The following is a 23,606-nucleotide window of genomic DNA, read 5'->3' as shown; positions in this document are numbered from 1 at the left end:
GTGTCTTAGAAACTTTCAGTAACTCCTTTTCCCTCTGAATGCCATGTGCACATCTCCCCTCCCCCACCAATAAAATTTCACCCCACAAGTAGATCCCCTCTAAAATGGAAGGAACAAGGGTATATCTCAGGGCCACCCTCATTTGTTAAAGATAAGACTTTTGCTTTCAAGCAACTAATTTAGAGCAGTGTGTGGAAAAGTCCTTCTACCTCCCAAAATACCCTCCCCTCCACCACTGATGCTCAAAATTCCACTATTTCATCTCCTTGTACCAAACATTCTTCTTCTTCTTATCCTCCTTTAAAAAATCATATCCTCTTAAAGAAGCAAAATTTGAGTTTCTAATACCCAAATATGAATGAGTTTCATCAGAAGCAGAAGGTCAAAGACCTTGAAAAGGGAGAAAGGACATGGAATGAAGATGCTGGAGACAAATTTGACCCACTTCATAGCTTTGCCCGGTGCTGAGCTGTCCCTGGTGCCATAGACAATAATCTAGAGCAAGAATTCTTAACAATGTAGACTTGGGATCTGTGAACAACAAAATTTTGATAACTGTTTTTCAATGTTATTGGTTCCCTTTGCAATCCTGTGCATTTTATTTTCTGCATTTAAAAGCATTATTTGGAGAAGATGTCCATAGGCTTCATTAGATTGGTACAAAAAAGTTTGAGAATCTCTGATCTAGAGAGAAGAGGGGACACAACTTCTCTCCTTGGGGAGCTTTCAGTCTGATGAAGGATACAGGACAAATACCTGGAACATAGACAGACACAGGCAGGAGTGTAAACACAGGCAATGATGGGGAAGAAGAGGAGGATGGGGAAAGGCAGAACAGCATGGTGGGAAGCTAGCAATTATAGAAGTCTTTCCAGGAGAGGAGAATAGAAAACAGTATGGAAAAAGAGGGGAGAGATGAAAAGAGGGTATAGGGAAAGCCTGTGTGAGAAGGGCATGAAGGTAAACAGTAATGTCAATGAGTAAATTAATCTGGAAAGAGGAAAGAAGTTAAGCTGGAGATAGAAAAGTCTATGTCCTCAAACCCAGGTCTCTGAGACTTAGACACATCCTACAGCCTTGACAGTAGGCCAGTTGTGGATGATTTTATTTTAGTAACAAGGAGACAGAAAGACACTCTGAAATGGGTTTCAACAGACCATTCCTCTGTTGTCCTGTGGAGTCAGATTTTCTTGGCATACAACAGGGTGTGGCTTACTTAGGAACAACTTGGGAAGTAGGAACTTGGAACATTATTCCAATAGGAAAATAGTAAGGCATGAAGCTTAGGATGTGGTAGCAAGAGGCTCAGCTGGAACTTTACGTCCGTCTGTAGAACCAAGTTATCAAGGGATCTTGGCCTCCCTGAGGCTGCACAGCTCACTAACTCAAAGAAATGTCCCACCCAGCCCAGTGGCCCAGGTGGCTCCAGGGATTAGAGAGAGTTTAGGCATTAGGATCCTGGTCAAAAACCTTGTCGTGTTAATGTTTGAACTATGGAGCAGCCTGGCATGCTGTTGGAAACTGATATCTGGAGAGTCTTCTGTCCCTCTGTCTTCTGAGTTTCAGAGTCTCAAAGAGCTTCTTAGAGGTCCTAGGAATGTGGCATTTAGATAGGGAAGGGACATGATCCATTAACTGGTAGAAGTAATCTGTCATAGTGGATAGAGTGATGGGCTTGGAATCAGGAAGACTACTTCAGCTTCAAATCCTACCTCAGATACTAGCTATGTGACCTTAGACAAGTCACTGAAGTATTCTCCTTGTTGGCTACTGATCAGGAAGAGCCAGAAACTCAGTAGATCTTTAAAAAAGAACAACTGAAGTGAGCTTGAGTCTGTGCTCCCAGATGCCTTTTTCCCTTGTGTTTCCTTTCCTCATTATGGGAGGTAGCTTGGTTTAGTAGATGAAGAGCTGGCTTCCAGAAGACGTGTACTTAAGTTGTATTTCCAACGTATTGCCTGTGTCTCCCTCTGGTCAAGTACCCTAACCTCACTATCAACTTTCTATGACTATCAGAAAAGTAAGGGGCGGCTAGGTGTCACAGTGAATAGAGCACCAGTCCTGGAGTTAGGAGGACTTTAGTTCAAATCCTGCCTCAGACACTTAATAGAAAATTAGCCATGTGACCTTGGGCAAGTCACTTAACCCCAATTGCCCTACCTTCTCCCCTCAAAAAAAAAGAAAAGCAGAAAAGTAAGCTTTTCCTCCTAGGGTACTCAATACTAATGAAATCTGAAGTCCAATCCCAGAATAGGTCTAGTTTCTGAATATAGATGTCCAAACAGCAACCCTGAGAATGGGTATCCCCACCTAGGAGACAACCCTATGAGTTCAGAAGGTTGGAGATCTTGGGTCACTTGGAACTGACTGGTGACAGAAAGTATTTCGGCATCAAAGAAGATGCTACGAATGAACAGCAAAGAAGGCTCAACCTCTGGTCTGCCTTGCCAAGAGATATAAACCTGGAGAAAACTGTTTGGACAGTGTGGAGCCAAGGTGAAATGTAAAAATGTCTATTCAGTGGTCCCACAAAATGCTTTGTGTTTTGATTTTTTTTTTTAGAGTCAACCTCCTATGAGAATATAATTGTAGTTAAAAGTTGCTGAATTTTGTCATAGTTTATTCTAATTCTATAAAGTAATCCTTTGGCATTATAATCAGCATGATTCTTAATAATTGCATTAATTTAGGCAATTTTTTCATTTTTATAATTTTGACAGCCTATGAGCAATTAATATTTCTCCAATTACTTAAGTCAAAGAGCTCATCTGAGTCTCATGTGTGTTAAGCATTTCTTTTGTGTAGGGCAGAGGTTCTTAACTTGGTGTTTATGAACTTCTTTTAAAAATATTTTGATTATTATATTTCAATAAAAATGGTTTTCTTCATAATTCTAAGTATTTTATTTTATACATTTAAGAACATTATTCTGAAAATTTGTCCATAGGATTCAATAGGCTACCAAAGAACTCTGTCTCTCTCTCTCTCTGCCTCTCTTTCTCTTTGTCTCTCTGTCTGTCTCTGTCTCTCTCACACACACATGCACACACACACACACACACACACACACACCACATTAACAACATAGAAGAAATAAATAGCTGTTCCATCTCCGATCCTCATTATATACTGAATACCTTTCTACTTTGGAGAAACTCTAGATATGAGCTAAACCTAAGCTATAAGTAATTTTTTTAAAGAACTCTCAAGTGGAGTGTAATAAGCTAAATAATGAGGGAAAAGGAAATCTGACCCTTTTTTAATGTAGTCAAACTCCCCGGAGATCCCTTAGTGGAGAGGATGTATGTAGCATCCCAGTGCTTTGGGGTCAGAAGCAGTTCTAATTGTTAGACATATGTAAGTTGTTGTGGACTGGGCTTGTTTCAGGAAGGTTTGTCCTTTGGTAGTTTAGGTCCAATATTGGAAAAAGAATGAGATTCTTGGAAGTTGTTCCACAGTTAACAAAAGGTTAGGACTTTCAGCAAGGATATTCAATGAGGCCACCACATTGATATACTTAAATACAGTTTTCCAGTGTTAGTCATGCTGTTGTTCCATGATCAGAAGCCTCAGAGAGACTCCTGGAAGGCCTTGTGAAATCACAGGTATAATCCTCTCATATGTGTGTGTATGTATGTATGTATATATATATATATATATATGTATATATGTGTGTATGTATGTAATAATATTAATGTAAGGGGTGGACTTGTTTTTCATAGCAAAATTTTTCAAAACATACTTTCAGTGGTGAAATCACTACTTGTAATTCTTTTTCAAACACTATTAATATTTTGCCTTTAAAATAGCAACAGCAAAAAATTATATTTTGCACAAATAAAATGTAACAAATGGTGGTAAACCTTTTTTTTTACTATTTTGATAAATTAAAAAAACTCTTTTCATCTTCAGCCAAAATAAAATAAAATTCTCAGATCTTAAATGCTTGCTTCAATGTTAAACAAGCCATTATAAGTCTATGAACTATTACAAGTCTGCTATTACAAGATTACTAACTATTCTTGTTCAGCTAGAGCAAGATCAAATGCATCATATTTATCCATGACAAATGAGTTCATAATATATTCATATTTTAAAATATCTATGTTAAAAACAAAATAAGATATATGCCAAAATATCGATCACAACACATTTGCTGTAGCAAAGAACTGGAAATGAATGAGATCTCCCAGTGATCGGGATGTACTGTAATTAAACAAATTGCAGTACATAAATATAATGGAATATCACTTCACTGTAAGAAGTACGACAATGAAGAATTCAGAGAAGCATGGAAAGACTTATATGAATAGATGTGGAGTGAAGGAAGCAGAAACAATAAAATAATATATACAAATACTATAATGTAAAGGGAGGAAAAACTCTAAACTGGATACCGTGCAATTAATATGACCCAGTTTGGTCCCCCAAAAGAAAAAGCATTTCTTTCCTTTTTTTTTTGCAGAGATGGAGGACTACGAATATGGAATATTGCCTACATTGTCAGGGGAAGCTAGGTAGTGCAGTGGATAGAACACTGAGTCTATGGTCAGGAAGACCTAAGTTCAAATCCAGCCTCAGACACTTTCTTATCTCTGTGATCCTGGCCAATTCACTTAATCTTGTTTGCCCGTGTTTCCTCATATGGAAAAGGAAATGGCAGTATCTTTGCCAAGAAAACCCCAGACGGAGTCATGAAGAGTTGGACATGACTGAAATGACTTAACAACAATACATCGTGAGACTCCATTGATGGGTTAGCTTTACTGAATTGCTTTTTTCCTCTTCTTTCTGTCTCTTTTTAAAAATTCATTACAAGAGACAAATTGGGGAGGAAGACAAATATATTTCAAAATGAATGTGATACAAAAACAAGACATGTCAATAAAAACTTTTAAAAATCAAATAAAAAATTCTTCTATAGTCAAAGAATAAGTAAACAGGTTTTTACTTTCTTCTTTTTATTCACAGAGCTGGCATTTTTTTTCTTTTTGGAGGGAGGAGGGCAGGGCTAGTAAGTGTTAAGTGTCTGAGACCGAATTTGAACTCAGGTCCTCCTGACTCCAGGGCTGGTGCTCTATTCACTGCACCACCTAGCCTCCCCAAAGCTGGCATTTTTAAAAAATTGAAAATGATATAAAAATTCCATTTTGTAAATTTATTTATTAACCATTGTTCCCACTTTTCCACAAATTCCATTATTTTGTTTTCTTGAGTTCTAATATGAATGAAGATCTTGCATTCATTTATTTAGAGTACTTAGTTAAGAGGAAATATCCTCCAACTCCAATTTTCAAATAGAAATTTTCCCCATAAAATTGTTCTACACAACCCAGGCGCTCCAACAAGGCATCTTGGGTTTACAAGGATTTAGGCTTGACCCTATGTGGCCTGACCCCCAAGGACTTAAATAAGCCATGGTAATTTAAAACTACTGTTTACTCTTCTGAGAGGTTCATACTTAAAAAACCCAAACATGATACATTTTGGGAGATTGCTAAATTATCATTTCACCTTCACCTTGGCTTTACATTGTCCAAACAACTTTCCCAAAGTTCATATATTCTGATAAGCCAGGCTAGGACTCTTTTTCATGACAATCTTCTCCAAGAACAATGTTATTTCAAAAACACTCCTGCTACTACTAGTCAGCTCTGCCTAACCAGGTGCTATCAACATCTTGAACTCATGGGACTGACTCCAAAGTTGGACACGTTAATCTCAAGATCACCTATACTCAGGGGACACAACAGATGAGGCACTTAGAAGCCCAAGGTCCAGGGTCAAGCTTGCCTAGGCAGGACATGTTCCCATTGACATCTGCTTGGAGTCTCCATGCTCCAAGTGCGCCCCTGTTCTACCCCTCAAAAAGAAGTCCCAGAGTTACTTATGCCACATATACTGGAGAGATAAATGAAAAGAGAGAAGTTGTTTCTCATTTTAAATTGACACACTGCCCAGGCCCACAGCTATCATAAAGTAGAGAGCAGAGAAATCAAAAGACTACTCAGGATTTGTTGTGTTATTATAAAGCATCAAGTCCTTCACAGCTGAGCATGTTTCCCCAAAAGTGGCTGGGGAGCAGCCCTTAGCACTCCATAGTGTATGTTCTGGTCAGGGTAGACCCACAGGGGCCTGCCACGTGTTCTCATTATATAAGCACAATGATTTTTCATCTCTATCATTAACAGTACTTGTGAATCCTAATGATAACAGTGGATTATATCTTCTGAATTTGAGCTTTCTTTGTGTTTCTGTAGTTCTGTTACTTAAACTGACTCTATTATCTTTTCTTTGTAATACCACCTTCAATAGCTTCTCCCACAGAGACCATAGATAGAATTACTGTATCATTAAAAGGCAATAAAGTCTGACTTATTGCCAGGATGGCTTCTTGAATAGGAGGCTGACCGCCCAGCTCTCACATAACTACTACAGCAAAACTCTAAAGTTAGAACCAGACTGAATAATGATCAGGAAATCTAATAAGAAATTATAATAAATGCTTCTTCCAATTCAGAGTTGCACAAAAAAGCCAGCCAGAAGCTCACAGAAAATAGCCAAGACAGCATCATTGTGTGGTACCCTCCCAATATGGCCCAGGGACACATGGAATTTGCAAAGCTCTGTGTGGAGAGACAGCAAGAACAGAGAATCCCCTGAAAAATTCCCCAAATTGTCAGAAAACACCAGGGTAAGCTTGTTGTTGTCACTTGTGTTTTCTTCTCAAAGACGACCATGACATTGGAAAAGTGATTTCATGACTTGCAAGTGAATTGGATTTAAGTGAGGCAGGGCTGTATAAAAATCACCAGCCTCACTCTGTTGAGCCAGAGTAAAGACTTTGGAAGACTCAGCAGTATGATGCATTAATGCTCAGACCAAAATACCCATGGCCCAGCAGCACTAAGGTCCCTAACCATCTCTTTTGAGGAACTAGAGATGGCCTTAAACATGAAGTGCTCTGAATCTTAAAGATCCAAGGTGGGAGTTGAGGGGGAAAGGGATTTAACTGCAGGAAGTGAAGGTCAACATAGGAACCCAAGGGATCTAGGAAACCAGGTAGGATTGACTAACTCACCTAGAAGCTTAGCAGAATGAAGAACCTAACCTTGGCACAAAGACTCAATTCAGGAACTAAATTTGGATAGTAAATAAAAGAAGATATTAATCAATATGAAAAATTGTTGTAACTCTAGAGATGCCAAAAAGAGAGCAACTCTATAAAAATTACAAGCAGAGACTTAAAGGAAAAAGAAATTAATTTTCCACAAGGACTTCTAGAAGAAATAAAGCAAGAGATAGAAAATGATATAAAGGCTCTGGAGGAAAGAATTGCAAAGAGAATAAATCATTTAGGAGGCAATAAAACTTATTCAAGAAACGGACTCCCTGAAACTAGGATAAATAAAGAAGAAAGAAATGGCTCCAAGAGGTGGCAAGAAATGCCAGAATACAATTTTAAAAAAAGATTGAACAAAATGGAAGAAATGTGACATAAAAAGCAACTGACATGAAAAACATGTCAAGAAGAAAAAATTTAAGACTTGGTGGACTTTCTGAAAACTACAATTAAAAAAAAAAACTAGACACCACATTTCTAGAAATCACAAATGAAAACTGCTGAGGGCTATTACAGCCAGAGGATAAAATAAAGATAGAAGGAATATGCCAATAACTTCCCAAAAGGAACTTCAAAGAAAAGGTTCCAGGAATGTCATAAATAAGATCCAAGTTAAAGAAAATACTGTAAGCATCCAAAAAGAAACCATTCAAGTACCAACAAACCAGTCAGGATCACACAAGACCTGGCAGCTTCTACTTAAAATGAAAGGAGATCTTGGAATACAATATTCCAAATTGTAAAAGATATGGTCTTACAATTGGTCAGCTAATTAGCATTTATTAAGTGCCTACTATGTTCCAGGCATGTTCTTTCACTGTATTCCATGAATAAAAGGTTGCTGAGATCCCTCAAGAATGAGTGAGACAAAAGAAGACATTGCTCATGCTGATAAGCATTTTGGAATTCCTCAATGATCCTCCCATTCAATACATGTTTAGTTAACCAGAACCAGTTACAGGAAATCTTCACAGGCTCCACAGTGTCCTCAAGGCATTTTCTTTACACGTCACCATGATTCTACTGGAATCAAGAGCTCTCCACATGAAGAGACAATGTCACAAGCACTCTGCAGATGTCCCATATCTTCATGACAAGTGTAATTATATATATATACATATAAACACATATGTGTGCATGTATATGTACATACATAGCATATATGCATGTATATGTGTGTTAAAAAAACAAGAGCTATTAAATGGGGATTCATGGTTTTTATATAAAATCCTCTTTTTGTGTTCTGTTATTAGTAAGGAAATACTGAGGGGTTTTGGTGCTTAAGTTCAAAATTTTAAAAAAATGTTTAAAGTGGTTAATAGAATCTTGAGAAATCAGCATTCTAGAGAAATTGTAACCTTTTATGACTGATGAGAGACTGAGTGAGGTACAGAAAGAAAGCAAATGAAGAGAAGCTTATAACTGATTGAACTTTTAACTTTTTATCTTGCATAGAAAAAGAGAATTGTTGAAAAACTCTGAATTCTATCCAGAGACTGAAATAATGAGATGATTTTCTGGAAATGAAGAGAAATTAAGAGCGATGGCTATGGAGAGACTTATACAAACTGATGCTGAGTGAGAAGAGTAGAACCAGGAGAAATCTGTACACAATTACAGACACAACATATGTGTGATGACCAGCTTTGATAGACTGGACTCTTCTCAGCAATGCAGGGTCATAAGTCAACCCCAAAAGACTCATGATGGGGAGAGATGTTTACATCCAGAGAAAGAACTGAGTTTGAATACAGATTGAAGCAAACTACCTGATTTTTTTCTTTTTCTTGCTTGGTTTTGTTTCCTCTTTCCCACTGTTCATTCCATCTGATACAGTCCTTCTTTATAATCTGACTAATGTCTAATGTGAAAGTATTTGCAGATCCTATACTTGATTGTATGCCGCCATGGGGGGGGGAGGGAGAGAAAATTTGAAATTCAAGGAATTGTGGAATTGAATCTTGTAAACTAAAAATAAACAAATGAATTAATAAAGACCAAAAAATTTAAAAAAAAAGAGTGATGGCTAGAAGCAACTCTGGGTATATTATTTCTCATAGCTATTATAAATAATTATTTTTATCTTCATTTTATTGTGCATTATATTATTAATCAATTACATCACCAGTAACTTTAATGTTTAAAACAACTTTATGTATGTAGTGAGATGAGCAATTATTAGGCAAAAGAATTTTTCTTGTTAAATAAACAATATTTAATACACTAAGATGGAGCCTCAGAGCTTATTGATTGCAATTTTAGCAATTGATGTGGAAATATCAGAAGATTTTCCTTAATTATCATAGATAATTAATTAATTATCATCTCCCAGATGAGAGAATGAATATGGCAATGAGTCATGTAGCAGAATGGTGACCATCTCATAGGCTACATGTAAGTATTCCTAACCCTAAAATTCTGGTAGACTTCTATTAGTTTCAACTATTACAGTAGATTTTCTCAAACTGGTTATGTCTTTATCAATGAATGAAAAAGCATTAAATATTTATTATGTGCCAAGAACTGTGCTAAAAAACCAAAGAAAAAAATTCCATTTCTGCTCTCAAGGAGCCTAAGTTCTAATGGGGGAGTCAGTAACTATAAGGGATTATTGGTCAAAAAGGGGTATTTTGTTTTAAAGAGTTACAAGTGGCGGGGCCGCTAGGTGGCATAGTGAATAGAGCACTGGCCCTGGTTCAGGGAGGCCCGAGTTCAAAACCAAGCCTTGGGCATTAAAGGAAAAAACAGCCATGTGACCTTGGGCTAAGTCACTTAACCCCAAATGCCCACCAAAAAACAAAAAAAAAAAAAAAAAAGAGTTACAAGGGTAGTAGTCATAAGGAAGCTATGTGTGCACACCCTTATTAATTGCAGTGGCAGTATTGATTTGATTATGGTTCCATAACTGGAAAGTGAGGAGAGGGGGAGAAAGGGGTGAACTAAGAAGGGTATGCTAGTGGTAGCAAAGTAGCTTGCAAGACAATGACTGGGGAGTAAAGTGAGGTGTTACTGAAGCAGCTGAGATAGTCACCAATTAGGACCTCAGAGGCCCCAGGGAGGGAATCCTGGAGCTGCAAAGGTTAAATCTTCTAGGAATAGGCAGCAAAATGACTGGTGAAGAGAGGAAGAAATGAAGAGAAGTGTGACAGAAGCAGCCAGCCTGATATAATGGGGCCCTTTTGAGTTACTCACTAATCAGGTTAGTGAAGCCCCAAGGCAAGGTCCATCACCAAGAGATCTTATTTCACTTTTTTAAAAATTTGAGACAGGAGGGGTAATGCAACGTAAAAACAAAAGATATCAATAAAACTTTATTTTTTAATTAGAAAGAAAAATCAAAGATAGTTAACTAATTCTTTAAAATTTAAAATAATTATTCATAATTTCTCTGGATGTTCATTTTTTTAGTTGTAGATTTTTTGGAAACCAACTTATTATATCGTGTCACACTCCTCTCACATGTAGGGCTCTGGCTTTGGATTCCAGCAGACCAGACTCAGTCTTGAGTGAACCTGACTCCAATAAAAAAAAAAAGGAATTAGGCTTTTTTCATGTTCACATTATGCACCCAACGGGAAGTCCTATGGGAAAAAAAACTCTTGAAAAATGTAAATATGGCTTATATCTAGAATTTCCCCAAAAGGGATTAGATTAGCATGGTCCCTTTTAGAAAAGTTATTTAAATGTACAAAGTAGTAGGTATCAGGAATAGTTTAACAATCTATTTCCTCTACAACAAAAGAAATGCTTAAAACATAAAGAACTACAAGCATTCTTTTACAAGTATTTAAAATATGCACCATAAGACTTATATGTATGTATTAACACATATTTAAAACATATGCTATAATGCCTCACTTCTATTTAACTCTCCCAGGCAATAAAGACTCCTCAATAACTTGTGGAGTTGCTGAATAGCTATTTTAATATTCACATTAGATCTGTACTATGAGTGGCAACTCAAGGTCCCTATCTTCTGGCCAAACAGGCATGTGTATTTCATCTTCCTAACAGTGGTCATCTGCTCCAAGGATGGAGCACCCCCAATGGGGTAGTCCAATTCAATGACTCCTTACCTCTCCAACTCAAATGGTAGCCATGAAAACTGGAAACATCCATTTCTCAGGATCACTATTCAGGGACTGATACTCAGGAAAAGAAACTCAAAACAGAAAAGTCAGCTCTCCAGGGATGACCCTGAAGGTGTGCTTCAGGCTTACCTAGAGATAAGCAGGTATATTGGTCACTACTGTAATGTGTTTTAGCTGTGGGTTGTCATCGCTGTTAGGTTGAGGCAAGAGAGGAAAGTCCTCCACTCCCCCATAGAAATCCAAAGGAGAGTTGATGTTGTTTGTATTCCTTTTATTTTTAAAGCAATCGGGATTAAATAACTTGTTCAAGGTTACATGGCCAGTTATTATTATTTTTGTGTGAGTGCCAAGTATCAGAGGCCGGAACTGATCCCAGGTCTCCTGACACTGGGGCTGGCGCTCTTACTCAATGTACCATCTGACCGCCTCTTATTGGTTGTATTCCAACAAAGAGGGTGCTTCAGAAGGGACCAGAACCATCTCTCTTTGTAGCCCAAAGAGTAGGCAGATCTTCCTAACTCAATTGGCAATTTTCTTTGACATAGTCCTTTGCCTATAAAGGAGACCAAAGGACCAACCCATATCTGTCACATGTGTCCTTACTATCCATGCTAGAGCCATATGTCCACCCAAAGGGACTGAGACTCGGACCTAGCCCACGTATGCATATGCTTCATGGGATGGCCTCTTAGACAATTATACTCATCAAGAGAAAATGACATTGAGAAATAAAATACATATTACAATACTTTTACAAAAGATTGTTTAGCTTTGAGCTTAATGTACTTCATACTGAAATGCTACAGATTACACAATTTATCTGTGACATGAGCTTAAGAAGAACTGATAATGGTGACAGGTTGTACCCAAGTCAAGATTTGAAATTCAACTAGCTGACTAAATCAACCTCATTTTTACACAGTGCTTTAAATAATAATGGCCCTGCATTCACTGTCATTTGGAGAGAATTCATCATATTAGTCTTGCTTTTACTGACTTTGAACTTTGTTTTCTTTGAAATGTGTGGATCCATGACAATTCCAAAGGATTCACAATGAAAAATGTTCTCCACCTCCAGAGAGAGAACTGATGAACTCTGAGTGCAGATGGAAGAATATTTTTTCACTGTATTTTTCTTGCTTTTTTTCTTTTACAACATGGCCAATATAGAAATATGTTTTGCATAATTTCACATGAATATATTGCTTACCTTCTTAGGGAGGGACTAGAGGGACAGAAAGAATTTAGAACTCAAAATTTTTAAATGACTATTAAAAAGAAAAGAAAATAATGCAAACACTGACAAAAAGAAAACTGGAGATCTGTTTATGGGGGAGTTATACTATGAAATATTCATACATTTTAGTTATTGCTGTGTACCCTCCTTAATCCCTTGCCCTGATGCCCTGTCAGTCACACCTTGACAAACACTAACCCTTAGTTAGCCCAAACATAACCCTTCTTTTCTCCTATGCACTGCCACTGAAAAAGTTACCTAACAGGGCAAATTGGATTCACTACAAATTTGTGTTCTCTAATTTCAACTGAGCCCTCAACAGTCATAAAAGCAATCTTTTTATTCCTCCCTAATTACCTAATTAGGGGCTATTCCAAACTCTTCTCTCCTCAGTCTCTGTACACCATCCCTTTCTTATTCCCTTTCAGTAGAGGACTGCTGATGCTACTTTTCTGAAAAACAAAACAAAACAAAAACCAGAGTTCATCCATCTCAAGCTCCTTTTTCTCTGTTCTATACCCCAAAACCTGCTCTCCATCATTCCCAATTCTCCCTCCCTTTTCCCTAGTCTCTAGGGAAGAGGTGGTTCTTCTCCTTGTCAAAGTCAACCCCTCTACTTATATTCTTTTTCCACCCTCTCCTCTCTTGATCTCCAACTTTCCCTCTCCCATCTTCACTACATTCTTATTCACTTTCCCTGTTGCCTACAAACATGCCCAGATTTCTCCTACCCTTAAAACAAAACAATTCAAAAAAATCTTTACTTGACCTTACCATCCTCTATACGACTGGCAAAAACCATCTCCACTCATTGGCTTCATTTCTTTACCTTCCACTCACTTCTCAACTCCTTGCCATCTGGATTCTAATCTAACTATTCTACTGAGTCTGCTCTCTCTGAGGTTACTGAAGATCTTTTAATAGCTAAATACAGTGGCTTTTTCTTAGTCCTCATTCTACTTGATTTCTCCAGTTTTTGACACTGTCAGAAAGGGGAAGTGGGGGCAGGGATAATGTTTTCCTGGATACTCTTTCTTCCCTTAGGCTTCTGTGATACAACCCTCTCCCACAGGAATATTTCCCAGCTCCCTGAACTTAGTAAAGTTCTCTCATTCCTGATATTGCTTTGTATTTACTTATCTGTGCATGTGTAGGCTGTTGTTTGTCCTTCATTCTTTTTTTTTTTTTTGCCTTTTGGAGGGCAGTTGGGGTTAAGCAACTTGCCCAAGGTTACAGGGCTAGTTTTTTTGGTGTGTGTTAAATGTCTGAGGCCAGAACCGAATTCAGGTCCTCCCGACTCTGGGGCCGGTGCTTTACTCACTGCGCCTAGCCACCCCTGTCCTTCATTCTTGGATGTGTAAAATAGAGGTTTCCAAACTTATTTGATCCAGAACCCCCTTTTAAAAAAAATTACTCAGCACCCCCCAGGGAATCTACTTTCTTTAACGTTTTTTTAAAAATTGCATCATTTCCCAAAAAATGCAAAATATATAAAGTAATGCATCTAAAATTTAATAATTTATTGTAAATTTGTGGGATATTTTTCCCTATGTTAAATTTTGATGATGCAATATTATGTCATATAATGATATAATATTTTATTGTATTGTATTGTATTTATACTATATTTTTGTATTTATATATTTGTATTTGTGTATTTATTTATATTATATTGTATTTATTGTATCATTACATGCACATATTCCTGCCAATGTATGCTGGACTTCTTGCTGGCCACCGGCACCTGCTTGTTAAGACCTGTAGGAGGACTTGACCACTGGTTGATTATAATTTGCATTTTGTGTGTTTGTTTGGAAAATAATGTAATCACTAGCACTTTAACTCTGTTACACAATAGATGAAACATACAAATGGTTTTCAAAAATTTTCTTATCTTCTTTCCTTATGTTTCCAATGCCCCCTTATTTTTATTCAATGCTCCCCAATTGCACCAGAAGCTACTACACCTCCTCCCTCATCAATCCAGTACCTACCATGGTAGTGACCTGCTTTGGGAACCTCTGAATGAGATAATATAGCCCCTTTGCAAACTTTAAGAGACTGTTTTTGTCTTCACATCTCCAGAACCTCATACAGTACCATGCATGTAGCACAGACTTTTAAAAAAAATGCTGAATTGAATTGAATGACCTCCAAAGTTTCTCCTTCACTGGTATGTACCTGGGGAGGAGGGAGTGCCCAAGGAGGGAGGGCCAGAGGCCATCCACAGCAAAAGAGGAGAACAAACAAGGAAAAGAGGGAAATATTGCAGTGATCTAGGACTTATTAATGGGGAACTTTAGTCAGCTGTGAAGGCTAAGATGGGGTGATAACCATGATGGCAGCAATCAAGGGGTGGGGGTGAGGGTGGTTATCAAAAAGCCAGGTTATTGGGTACCAGCTTTACTTCCCGCCCCTCGTGTTTTCCCTTGTGCCCATGCCTGTGCCTTAGATGGCTCTATAAATGCCCCAGTCCCAGCTCTCTCCAGAGACTGCTGGAAAATCCTCTGTTGTTTGAGTCCTTCTGTGTGTCTCACAGCCTCCAACTGGGATCCCAGCCCAAAGGATGTGGGAGCTGCGTTCCTTAGCCTTCTCTCGGGCTGTCTGTGCAGAATTCTTGGCCACGCTCCTTTTTGTCTTCTTTGGCCTGGGGTCAGCCCTTGACTGGCCTCATGCTCAGCCCTCTGTCCTGCAGATCTCCCTTGCCTTTGGTCTGGCCATTGGCACCCTGGTACAAACCTTGGGCCATGTGAGTGGAGCCCACATTAACCCAGCTGTGACTGTAGCCTGTCTGGTGGGTTGCCACGTCTCCTTCCTCCGAGCTACTTTCTATGTGGCGGCCCAGATCCTGGGGGCTGTAGCTGGAGCTGCCCTTCTCCAAGAGCTCACCCCACCTGACATCCGGGGGAATCTGGCCATCAATGCGGTGAGTAGTCCAGAAGCCTCCCCGCTTGAGGGGATCTAATTGTATGAAAGAAATAGGACCATACTAGGGATCAAGAGAGTTTCAAGTCAACTATTCCACTTGATAACTAGCAAGGGAATTCAGTATAGTGGAAAGACCAGGGGCCTTGAATTTAGCAGAGAATTGGTTTTGAATCTTCTTCTGATACTCCCTAGCTACGTGGTAGCAGTCAAACCCCTTAATTTCTTTGTGCCTCAGTTTCCTTATCTGTAAAACATAAATGATAATTCCTGTAGAACCTGCCTCTCTGAGTTGTTGTGATGATCAAATGAATTAATTGATATTAAATGCTTTGTAAATCTCAAAGTGCTTTATAAATGTCAGGTGTTATTAGCTACGTAGCCACTTTATATCTCTAAACATATCTTCTCATCTATAAAATTAAGACAGCAACACATACCATTGACTTCACAGGTTCTTTGTAAGTTTGAAAACATTGTATTAATGGGAATTATTATTATTCTCGGTCTCCAGTAATAGAAAAGGGCCAGGAAAGGCTTTTGTGGATTACTGGGATAAGATGATCTAGGACTCAAGATTCTGGGTTCATTGTTGCTGTTTTAATGGAAAGGAGAGGTAACCAGGACAGTCTATGTTTAGTGAGGAATGTTGGGGATTGCAGGTGAGATTCAAGCCCCAGGTAGAAACTCTAGCCAAAATCAGAATCAGGGTTACAAATGTAATTAAAAGCTATCAAAGGTCTAAGTTATCCTTAAGAACAGAGATAGGATAGGTACATAAGGCACAGAGATCTTGATGGGTACATAAATTCAGAATTTTTGACTTCCAAGGAACAGCCTTAGAAATCAGCACTAGAGTACAAAGTTCTTAACTAGAGCCTAGGCAGGGGTCACCCACTACACCAGATACACAGAAAATAGTAGCTAATCCTGTGGGAAAACCACTTTCTTACTTGAGTTGTGTTGATGATTACTTGTGACCCTAGGCAAGTCACTAAATCTCCTCCAGTCTCGGTTTCTTCATTTAGCAAATGAAATTAATAATACTTGTATTACCTACCTCAGAGCATTGTTATTGGGGCACCTACACAGCACAGTAGATAGAGCTCTGTTCCTAGAATCAAGAAGACTTGAGTTCAAATCCATCCTCAGTTACTAGCAGTGTGACCCTGGGCAAGTCACTTAACCTTTGTTACAGTTTCTTCATCTATAAAATGGGGATAATTATAGCATTTGCCTCCCAGGGCTGCTGTGATAAATATATATACATATATATACATATTCTTTTTAATATACATATGAAAAATAATTTTTATAAATGCTAGCTATTACTATTTAAGGCACTATGAAAAATATGATTATTATCATTTTGGAAACGAGGAAAACTGAAGCTCAGGGAGACTTGTTAAGCCTGTGTTTAGTCTCTTGCTAAGTTAAAATTAAGAAGAAATGCAGGCCACTCTTCTGAATGTGGTACTGCTGGGCTGTGGTGTTTGCGGGAAGAAGTTATTTGTGTAGTTGAAATAGACTCTGCCCATCTTTACCTGGGGAGACCTAGAGAGCCTTAGCACCAGTTCTAGACACAGTCATAGAGAGGTCCTAGAGAAGGCCTTTGAGTTAATAATAGCTAGAAATTGCAAACATGGTTCCACAAGAGAGACTGTGATATGTTACAAAGAACTCTAGCCTTACAGTTAGGAGCCCGGCGTCCGTGGCTTCAAACAAATGCAGCTTGCATTATCTTTGGAAAGTAATTGAACTTCTGTGAATTCCTCATCTGTAAAAAAAAATGGGCATAATAATACCTGTCTCACAGGGTGGTTGTAAAGAGAGCTCTCTATGAATCTTAAAGATATGTTAACATTGAGCTATTATCATAATGTAGTGATTGGCTGACACGGAGAGAGCCAATGCTGGGAGTGCCCCGGGTATGCCAGGCACAGGTGCCACCCTCCTGAACTGGCCATGACTTGAACTAGTGGGATGTAATCTCTGATTCTCCATCCCACCTCCCTGTCCAGGTCCCCAAATTTCCCAAGGCTGTCCAATAGTATCAGACTCACAGTAATTCATTGATATAGAGGAAAGAACCATGGATTTGGAGGCAGAAGAATCAGATCTGAGTCCCAGCTTTGTTGTTTACTTATGTGATCTTCAGCCAACCCATCTGTGGCTTAGTCTTCTGTAAACTGGGGGGCTTGGCTCCTACACCCACAGTAAGCTATAGGATTGGGCACATAACTCTCACTCTTGCCTACCCCAGCCAACCTGTTAGTCACAGAGGGCAGTAGTGAACAAAGTTCAGGTCACTTATGTTCTCTGCCTCAGTTTCTCCTGTGGAGTGATACTGGGATCTACTTTCTAGCCCCTCCGGACTCCTAGAAGAGGTAAGTGAGATGCTCCCAAGAAATATCAGCAAGACTGGGTCCTAAGAAAGTTCATCCCATCCAGTTATCATTTGCAGAGAACACAAAGCCAGTAGGAATAACTAATATACTGAATGACAGTATTCAAAATGTTCATTGAGGTTTAGAAAGTTAGGTTAAATCTAATAAGATGAAACTCAGAAGGGAAAAAGGAAAGTTTTATATTCAGGTTTAAGAAGTTGACTGTGAAAGACACAGGGAAGCACAGTTAGACAATGATTTGCTGAAAAAATCTTGGGGATTTCAGTGGACTGCAAGCTCAATATGAATCAATAATGTGATTTAGTTATGAATGGAAAGAGAAAGAAAGAAAGAAAGAGAAAGAAAGAGAGAAAGAAAAGAAAGGAAGAAAGAAAAAGAAAGGAAGGAAGGAAGAGAAAGAAAGAAAGAAAGAAAGAAAGAAAGAAAGAAAGAAAGAAAGAAAGAAAGAAAGAAAGAAAGAAAAAGAAAGGAAGAAAGAAAGAGAAATGAAGAAAGAAGGAAAGGAAGGAAGAAAAAGAAATGAATGAAGGAGGGAGGGAGGAAAAAGAAAGGAAGGAAGAAGAGAAGGAAAGAAGAAAAAGAAATAAAGAAGAGAAAGAAAGGAAGAAAGAGAGGAAGGAAGGAGGAAAGAGAGAAAGGATGGAGGAAAGAAAGAAAAAGGGGAAGGAAAAGAAAGGAAGGAGAAGGACAGGAAGGAAGAAAAAGAAAGGAAGGAAGGAAAGAAGGAAAGGAGATAGGGTAGGAAGGAAGGAAGGACGAAAAAAGAAGAAAAAAAGGGAGAAGGAAAGAAGGACAGGAAGGAAGGAAAAGGAAAGGAAAGAAAAGAGAAAAAGGAAAGGAAAAAGGAGAGGAGAGGAAGAAACTATGATTATAATGACTCACTTTGGCTCCCAAAAAGAGATAAGAAAATGCACCTCTCTTCCTTCTTTGTAGAGGTGGAGGACTAGGGGTGTGGAACATTCTATTTCATTGTCAAACTCCATCAGTGGGTTGGTTAGTTTTTGAAACTGCTTGTGTCTGATACCGTCTAGATATCCAGGTTATTAGGTCAAGCATTAGGTTAAGTTTTGGACCCCAGAGTTTGGGAAGAGGGGGCCCAGAGCATGACTCAGGCAAGGAAAGGGCTTCTGTACATGACATGTGAAGATTAGTTGAAGAAATTAAGGCTACTTAGCCTGAACAAGAAAAGGCTCAGAAGAGATATAATAGCTGTCTTCAAGTGGTTTGACAGGTTGTCATGGAAGATGGATTAGACCAGTGATGTCTGGCCCCAGAGGGCAGAATTAGGAGCCCCAAAAAGGCAAAATTAGGCTGGAAGACAAACTTCCCAACAATTAGCTCAGTCTGAGAGAATTAGCTGCTGCCTGAGAAGCAGACAAGGTGTTCTTACTGGAGATCTTCAAGCAAAGATTAGATGACCATTTGTCAGGCATATTGCACTGGAAATTCCTTATTTGATATGGGTTGGGCTAGATAATATTAATAGCTAACATATAGCATTTTGAGATTTGCAAAGCAATATAAATGTATATATTTTTTTTCAGTTGATCACAACGATCTTGAAGGTAGAAACTCTTATTATCCCCATTTTATAAGAAGAAATTGACAGCGACCGAGGTTGTGACTTGCTTGCTAGTAAGCTGTGGTCTGAGGTCCGATCTGAACTCAGGTCTTTCTGGTTTCAGCCCCCTGTTCTATCCCCTGCACCACCTATATGTGGTGCTTTTAAATTTGAAATTGCTTGATGCTGTGATTCCCCCTTCTGTTACACTTACTAGATCCTTCCTCCTCTTTGTATGTGAGCACCTTGGGAGTCGGGGGAATCTCTTTCCTTCCAGATGGATATTACCATGAAGGAGGATGACTTGGGTGATCTTAGGCAGGAGCTCCCATCAGGAAAAGAGATTGGGGTAATACTGGGTTAAGCATAATCTCCAACTCTTAGGATGCTTAGGAGGTTATAACTTATTGTTATTACATTTATTGGTGTATATCAGTCTCTCTCATTGAAGCAAAAGTTTTTCCAATTCTGAATCATTTATTAAGTGCCTATTGTATACATTAGGAACTACTTGAAGGCAGGGACTAATATGTTTTTCATCATTGTATCCCCAGGGTCCTAACAAGTACTTTGAACATAGCAGTAACAACAACAGCAATAATAATGATAGTAGCACATATTTATAAATCAGTATTTAATACGTTTGCTTAAGTTGTAATTAATTTACGACAAAGGAAGAACTTCCTTAGTGCACTTGTTAGAGAACTAACAAATTAGGCTCTCCCAATCAAGGAGAGTAGGTGGAATTAACTTCACTCAAGGTATTAAATGCTAGGAGAGAGCTTCAGTAGCTGGTATGGCTTAGAGGTTATCCTGACCCCAAGCAGGCTAACAGATGGTTTAACTCCAGAAATCCTGAGGAGCCTATGAGTCCTTGTGTGCTCATTAGTAGCTCTGATCACCAATAATAATGGGAAAGATTAAGATTTGATGCTAGAGGGGCCTCAGAAGCCCAGGTAGACCACTGTAACCCAGGGTAGAATAGGGAAGAAATGAAGAAAAAGCAAGCTGCGACCTGGAGAAGAAGCCTGAGGGCCTCTCGTTGGCAGCTGTTCCATTCAGACCAATGCCCAATCCCTAGGGGCAGGGAGAGGCTTGGCAAAATTAGTGGCAATAAGTAGGATAGGCATTAGGTGTGTCTAGGTTATGAAATCAACCTTTAGCTCTTCTGCCTAAGGCTGCTCCCACCCAGTTTGGCACAGGGGTGAGGTTGGTGCCAGGAGTTATACTGGGATGGATGGGGAGAGAGCATAATTAGGGAAAGTGAGGCTCAGAGAGGTAGTAGGTTTAGACCAGGGGTACATCAAGGAATAGGCCAATCGTAGGAGACAGAGACCAGGGTAAAATCTTGGTCTAGGGCAATATTTAGGGAGCGGGAATAACAATCCAAACATTTTTTCTCCCTATCATAGAAAATTTCCCCCAAACCTGAACTCTCAATAGCCAATCAGTTTCCCTAAAATTTGGGAAAAGAACTATAGGCTTAGCTTCTAAAGAAGCTATAATTCTTTTATTTTTTGCTAATTTATTTATTTTTAGTTTTCAACATTCACTTCCATAAGTTTTAAATTTTCTTCCCCTCCCTCCCTGCCTTCCTCCTTAAGATGGCAAGCTCTACATATACATTCCTATTAAACATTTTCACATTAGTCATGTTGTATAAAAGAATTATAATGATTGGGAGAAACCATGAGAAAGAAAAAAAAACAAAACAAAAAAAAGAAAATAGTCTGCTTCATTCTGAATTCAGACTCCATAGTTCTTTCTCTGGATGTGGATGGCATTTTCCATCTCATGATGTCCTTTGGAATTGTTTTAGGTTCTTGCATTGCTAAGAAGGGCTAAGTTTATCAAAATCAATCATCACATACTGTGGCTATTACTTCATACAATGTTCTCCTGGTTCTGCTCACTTTACTCAGCATCAGTTCATATAAGTCTTTCCAGGTTTTTCTGAAGTCCTCCTGTTCATCATTTCTTATAGAACTATAGTATTCCATTACATTCACATACCACAACTTGTTCAGCCATTCCCCAATTGATGGACATCCCTTCAATTTCCAGTTCTTGACCACCACAAAAAGAGCTGCTATAAATATTATTGTACATGTGGATCCTTTTCCCATTTTTATGATCTCTTTGGGATACAGCCCTAGAAATGGTATTGCTGGGTCAAAGAGTAAACACATTTTTATGTGTTTACACCATTCCCTTTGGGCATAGTTCCAAATTGATCTCCATAATTGTTGAATAAGAAGAAGCTATAGTTCTAAAGAAGCATAGTCTTAGTTTCTAAACTCCCCCAAACCATCTTTCCCCTCCACCTCCCCATCCCCCTCAAGGAAAATACCTAATGGGGTGCTCTGACTTCCATGGCAAAGCCTTTCCTTCTGTCCAAACTAACTCTCTTCTGCTGCAGTGGAAACCCCTTCCTCTCTCATCCCATTTGCTTCTCCTATAATAAAAAGATCCTACAAGAAACCTGAGCTTGTAGCATGATTTCAATACAGGCATACCTTGGATATTGTGGGTTCAGTTCCAGACCACAGCAATAAAGCAAATAATGCAACAAAGCAAGTCACATGAATTTTTTGGATTCCCAGTGCTTATAAAAGTTATGTTTACACTATACTATAGTCTAGTAAGTGTGCCATAGTATTATGTCTGAGAAAACAATGTACGTACCTTAATTTTAAAATACTTTATTGCTTTTAAAAATGCTAACCATCATGTGAGCTTTCAGAGAGTCATAATCCTTTTGCTGGTGAAGGGTCTTGCTGACTGATCCAAGTGGTGGTTGCTGAAGGCTGGGATGGCTATGGCAATTTCTCAAAAGAAGATGACAATGAAGTCTGCTGCATCTATTGACTCTTCCTTTCACTTGAACACTTAAAGGCCATTGTAGGGCTATTAATTGACTTGATTCCAATATTGTTGTGTCCCAGGGAATAAGGAGGCTTGAGGAGAAAGACAGGGACAGCCTGTCAGTGGGGCTTTCAGAACACACACAACCTTAATTGATTAAGTTTGCTGTTGTATTTGGGCTTTACAATAATAACATCAAAGAGCACTGATCACAGATCACCATAACAAACAGAATAATAAATGAATAATAATGAAAAAGTTTGAGATATTGTGAGAATGATCAAAATGTGACAGAGAGACACAATGTGAGCACATGTTATTGGAAAAATGGTGCCAGTAGATTTACTTGATGCAGGGTTGCCAGAAACTTTTAATTTGTAAAACAAATGCAATATTTGCAAAGTGCAATAAAGCAAAACATGATAAAGAGATGTGCCTGTATGTTCTCTCCCTATTCCTAGCCCTACTCTCTTCTCAAACCTAGACAATATCTGTTCCTATCACAGTTTCTCTTCACAGTCTCACTCCCAGACATTTACACCATAAAGGTTACTCCCCTTGCTTTATCTGGGGATGTCCCTACTCTCCCAGCTCTAGGTAGGGACACAAGATAGGGAGAAATGATCTTGGGACTAGGATGGCAGGTGGCCCTAGTGATGTATCATTCTGTATTATGCCCATATGGAATGGTAGCAGGGTAGAGGAGTAAGGCATCTGGGGAAAAGAGAATTGTTCTACCAGGTTTGAGATGTATTCCTTTGAAGCATAAAGGTGGAACAATAGATAAAATGTTGGGCTTGGAGTAAGGAATATTGAGTTCAAATCCTACTTCAGATACTTATTAGCTGTGTGACCTTGGGCAAGTCAATTAATCTCACTCAGCCTCAGTTTCTCTTATCTGCAAAATAGGGATAATAATAGCACCTACCTCACAGGGTTGTTGGGAGGGTAAAATGAAATTATGTGTAAAGTGCTTTGCAAAATTTAAAATGCTATATAGATGTTAGTGATTATTATTTTCCCATTTATTGTGGGTATTGTGACCTTGGCCAAACCACAAAATATCTCTCTAGGTTTTAGTTTCTTTATTTGTAAAACAAGGGCCAGAACTCTCAGGTCCTTTTCAGCTATGAAGCCCTATGAACTTTCTGGAAGGAAGGAAGGAAGGAAGGAAGGAAGGAAGGAAGGAAGGAAGGAAGGAAGAAAAGAAGGGAGGAAAGAAGGAGGGAAGGAAGGAAGGAAAGAAGGAAGGAAGGAAGGAAAAGGAAGGAAGGAAGGATGGAAGGAAGGAAGGAAGAAGGAAGGAAGGAAGGGAGAAGGAAGGAAGGAAGGAAAAGAGGGAGGGAGGAAGGAAGGAAGGAAGAAAAGAAGGGAGGAAGGAAGGAAGAAAAGAAGG

General features: G+C 38.8%; 1 protein-coding gene across 1 annotated transcript in view; it reads left to right on the top strand.

Moving 5' to 3' along the window:
- Window positions 1-14,922: 14,922 nt before the first annotated feature.
- The window catches only part of AQP2 (aquaporin 2), an 11,380-nt gene continuing 2,696 nt past the window's right edge, over window positions 14,923-23,606 (top strand). The window contains exon 1 of the mRNA XM_069092590.1: window positions 14,923-15,377. Coding sequence (XP_068948691.1) covers window positions 15,018-15,377 — 360 coding nt within the window. The 5' untranslated portion in view covers window positions 14,923-15,017. The remainder of the gene's footprint in view (window positions 15,378-23,606) is intronic.

Source organism: Petaurus breviceps, unplaced genomic scaffold (genome assembly GCF_028583685.1).
Source record: "Petaurus breviceps papuanus isolate PSGF00001 unplaced genomic scaffold, PetGlider_PUasm1.0 191, whole genome shotgun sequence".
Classification (NCBI taxonomy): domain Eukaryota; kingdom Metazoa; phylum Chordata; class Mammalia; order Diprotodontia; family Petauridae; genus Petaurus; species Petaurus breviceps.
Note: the sequence above shows the minus strand (reverse complement) of the source record. Positions and strands in the feature narration are given on the sequence as shown.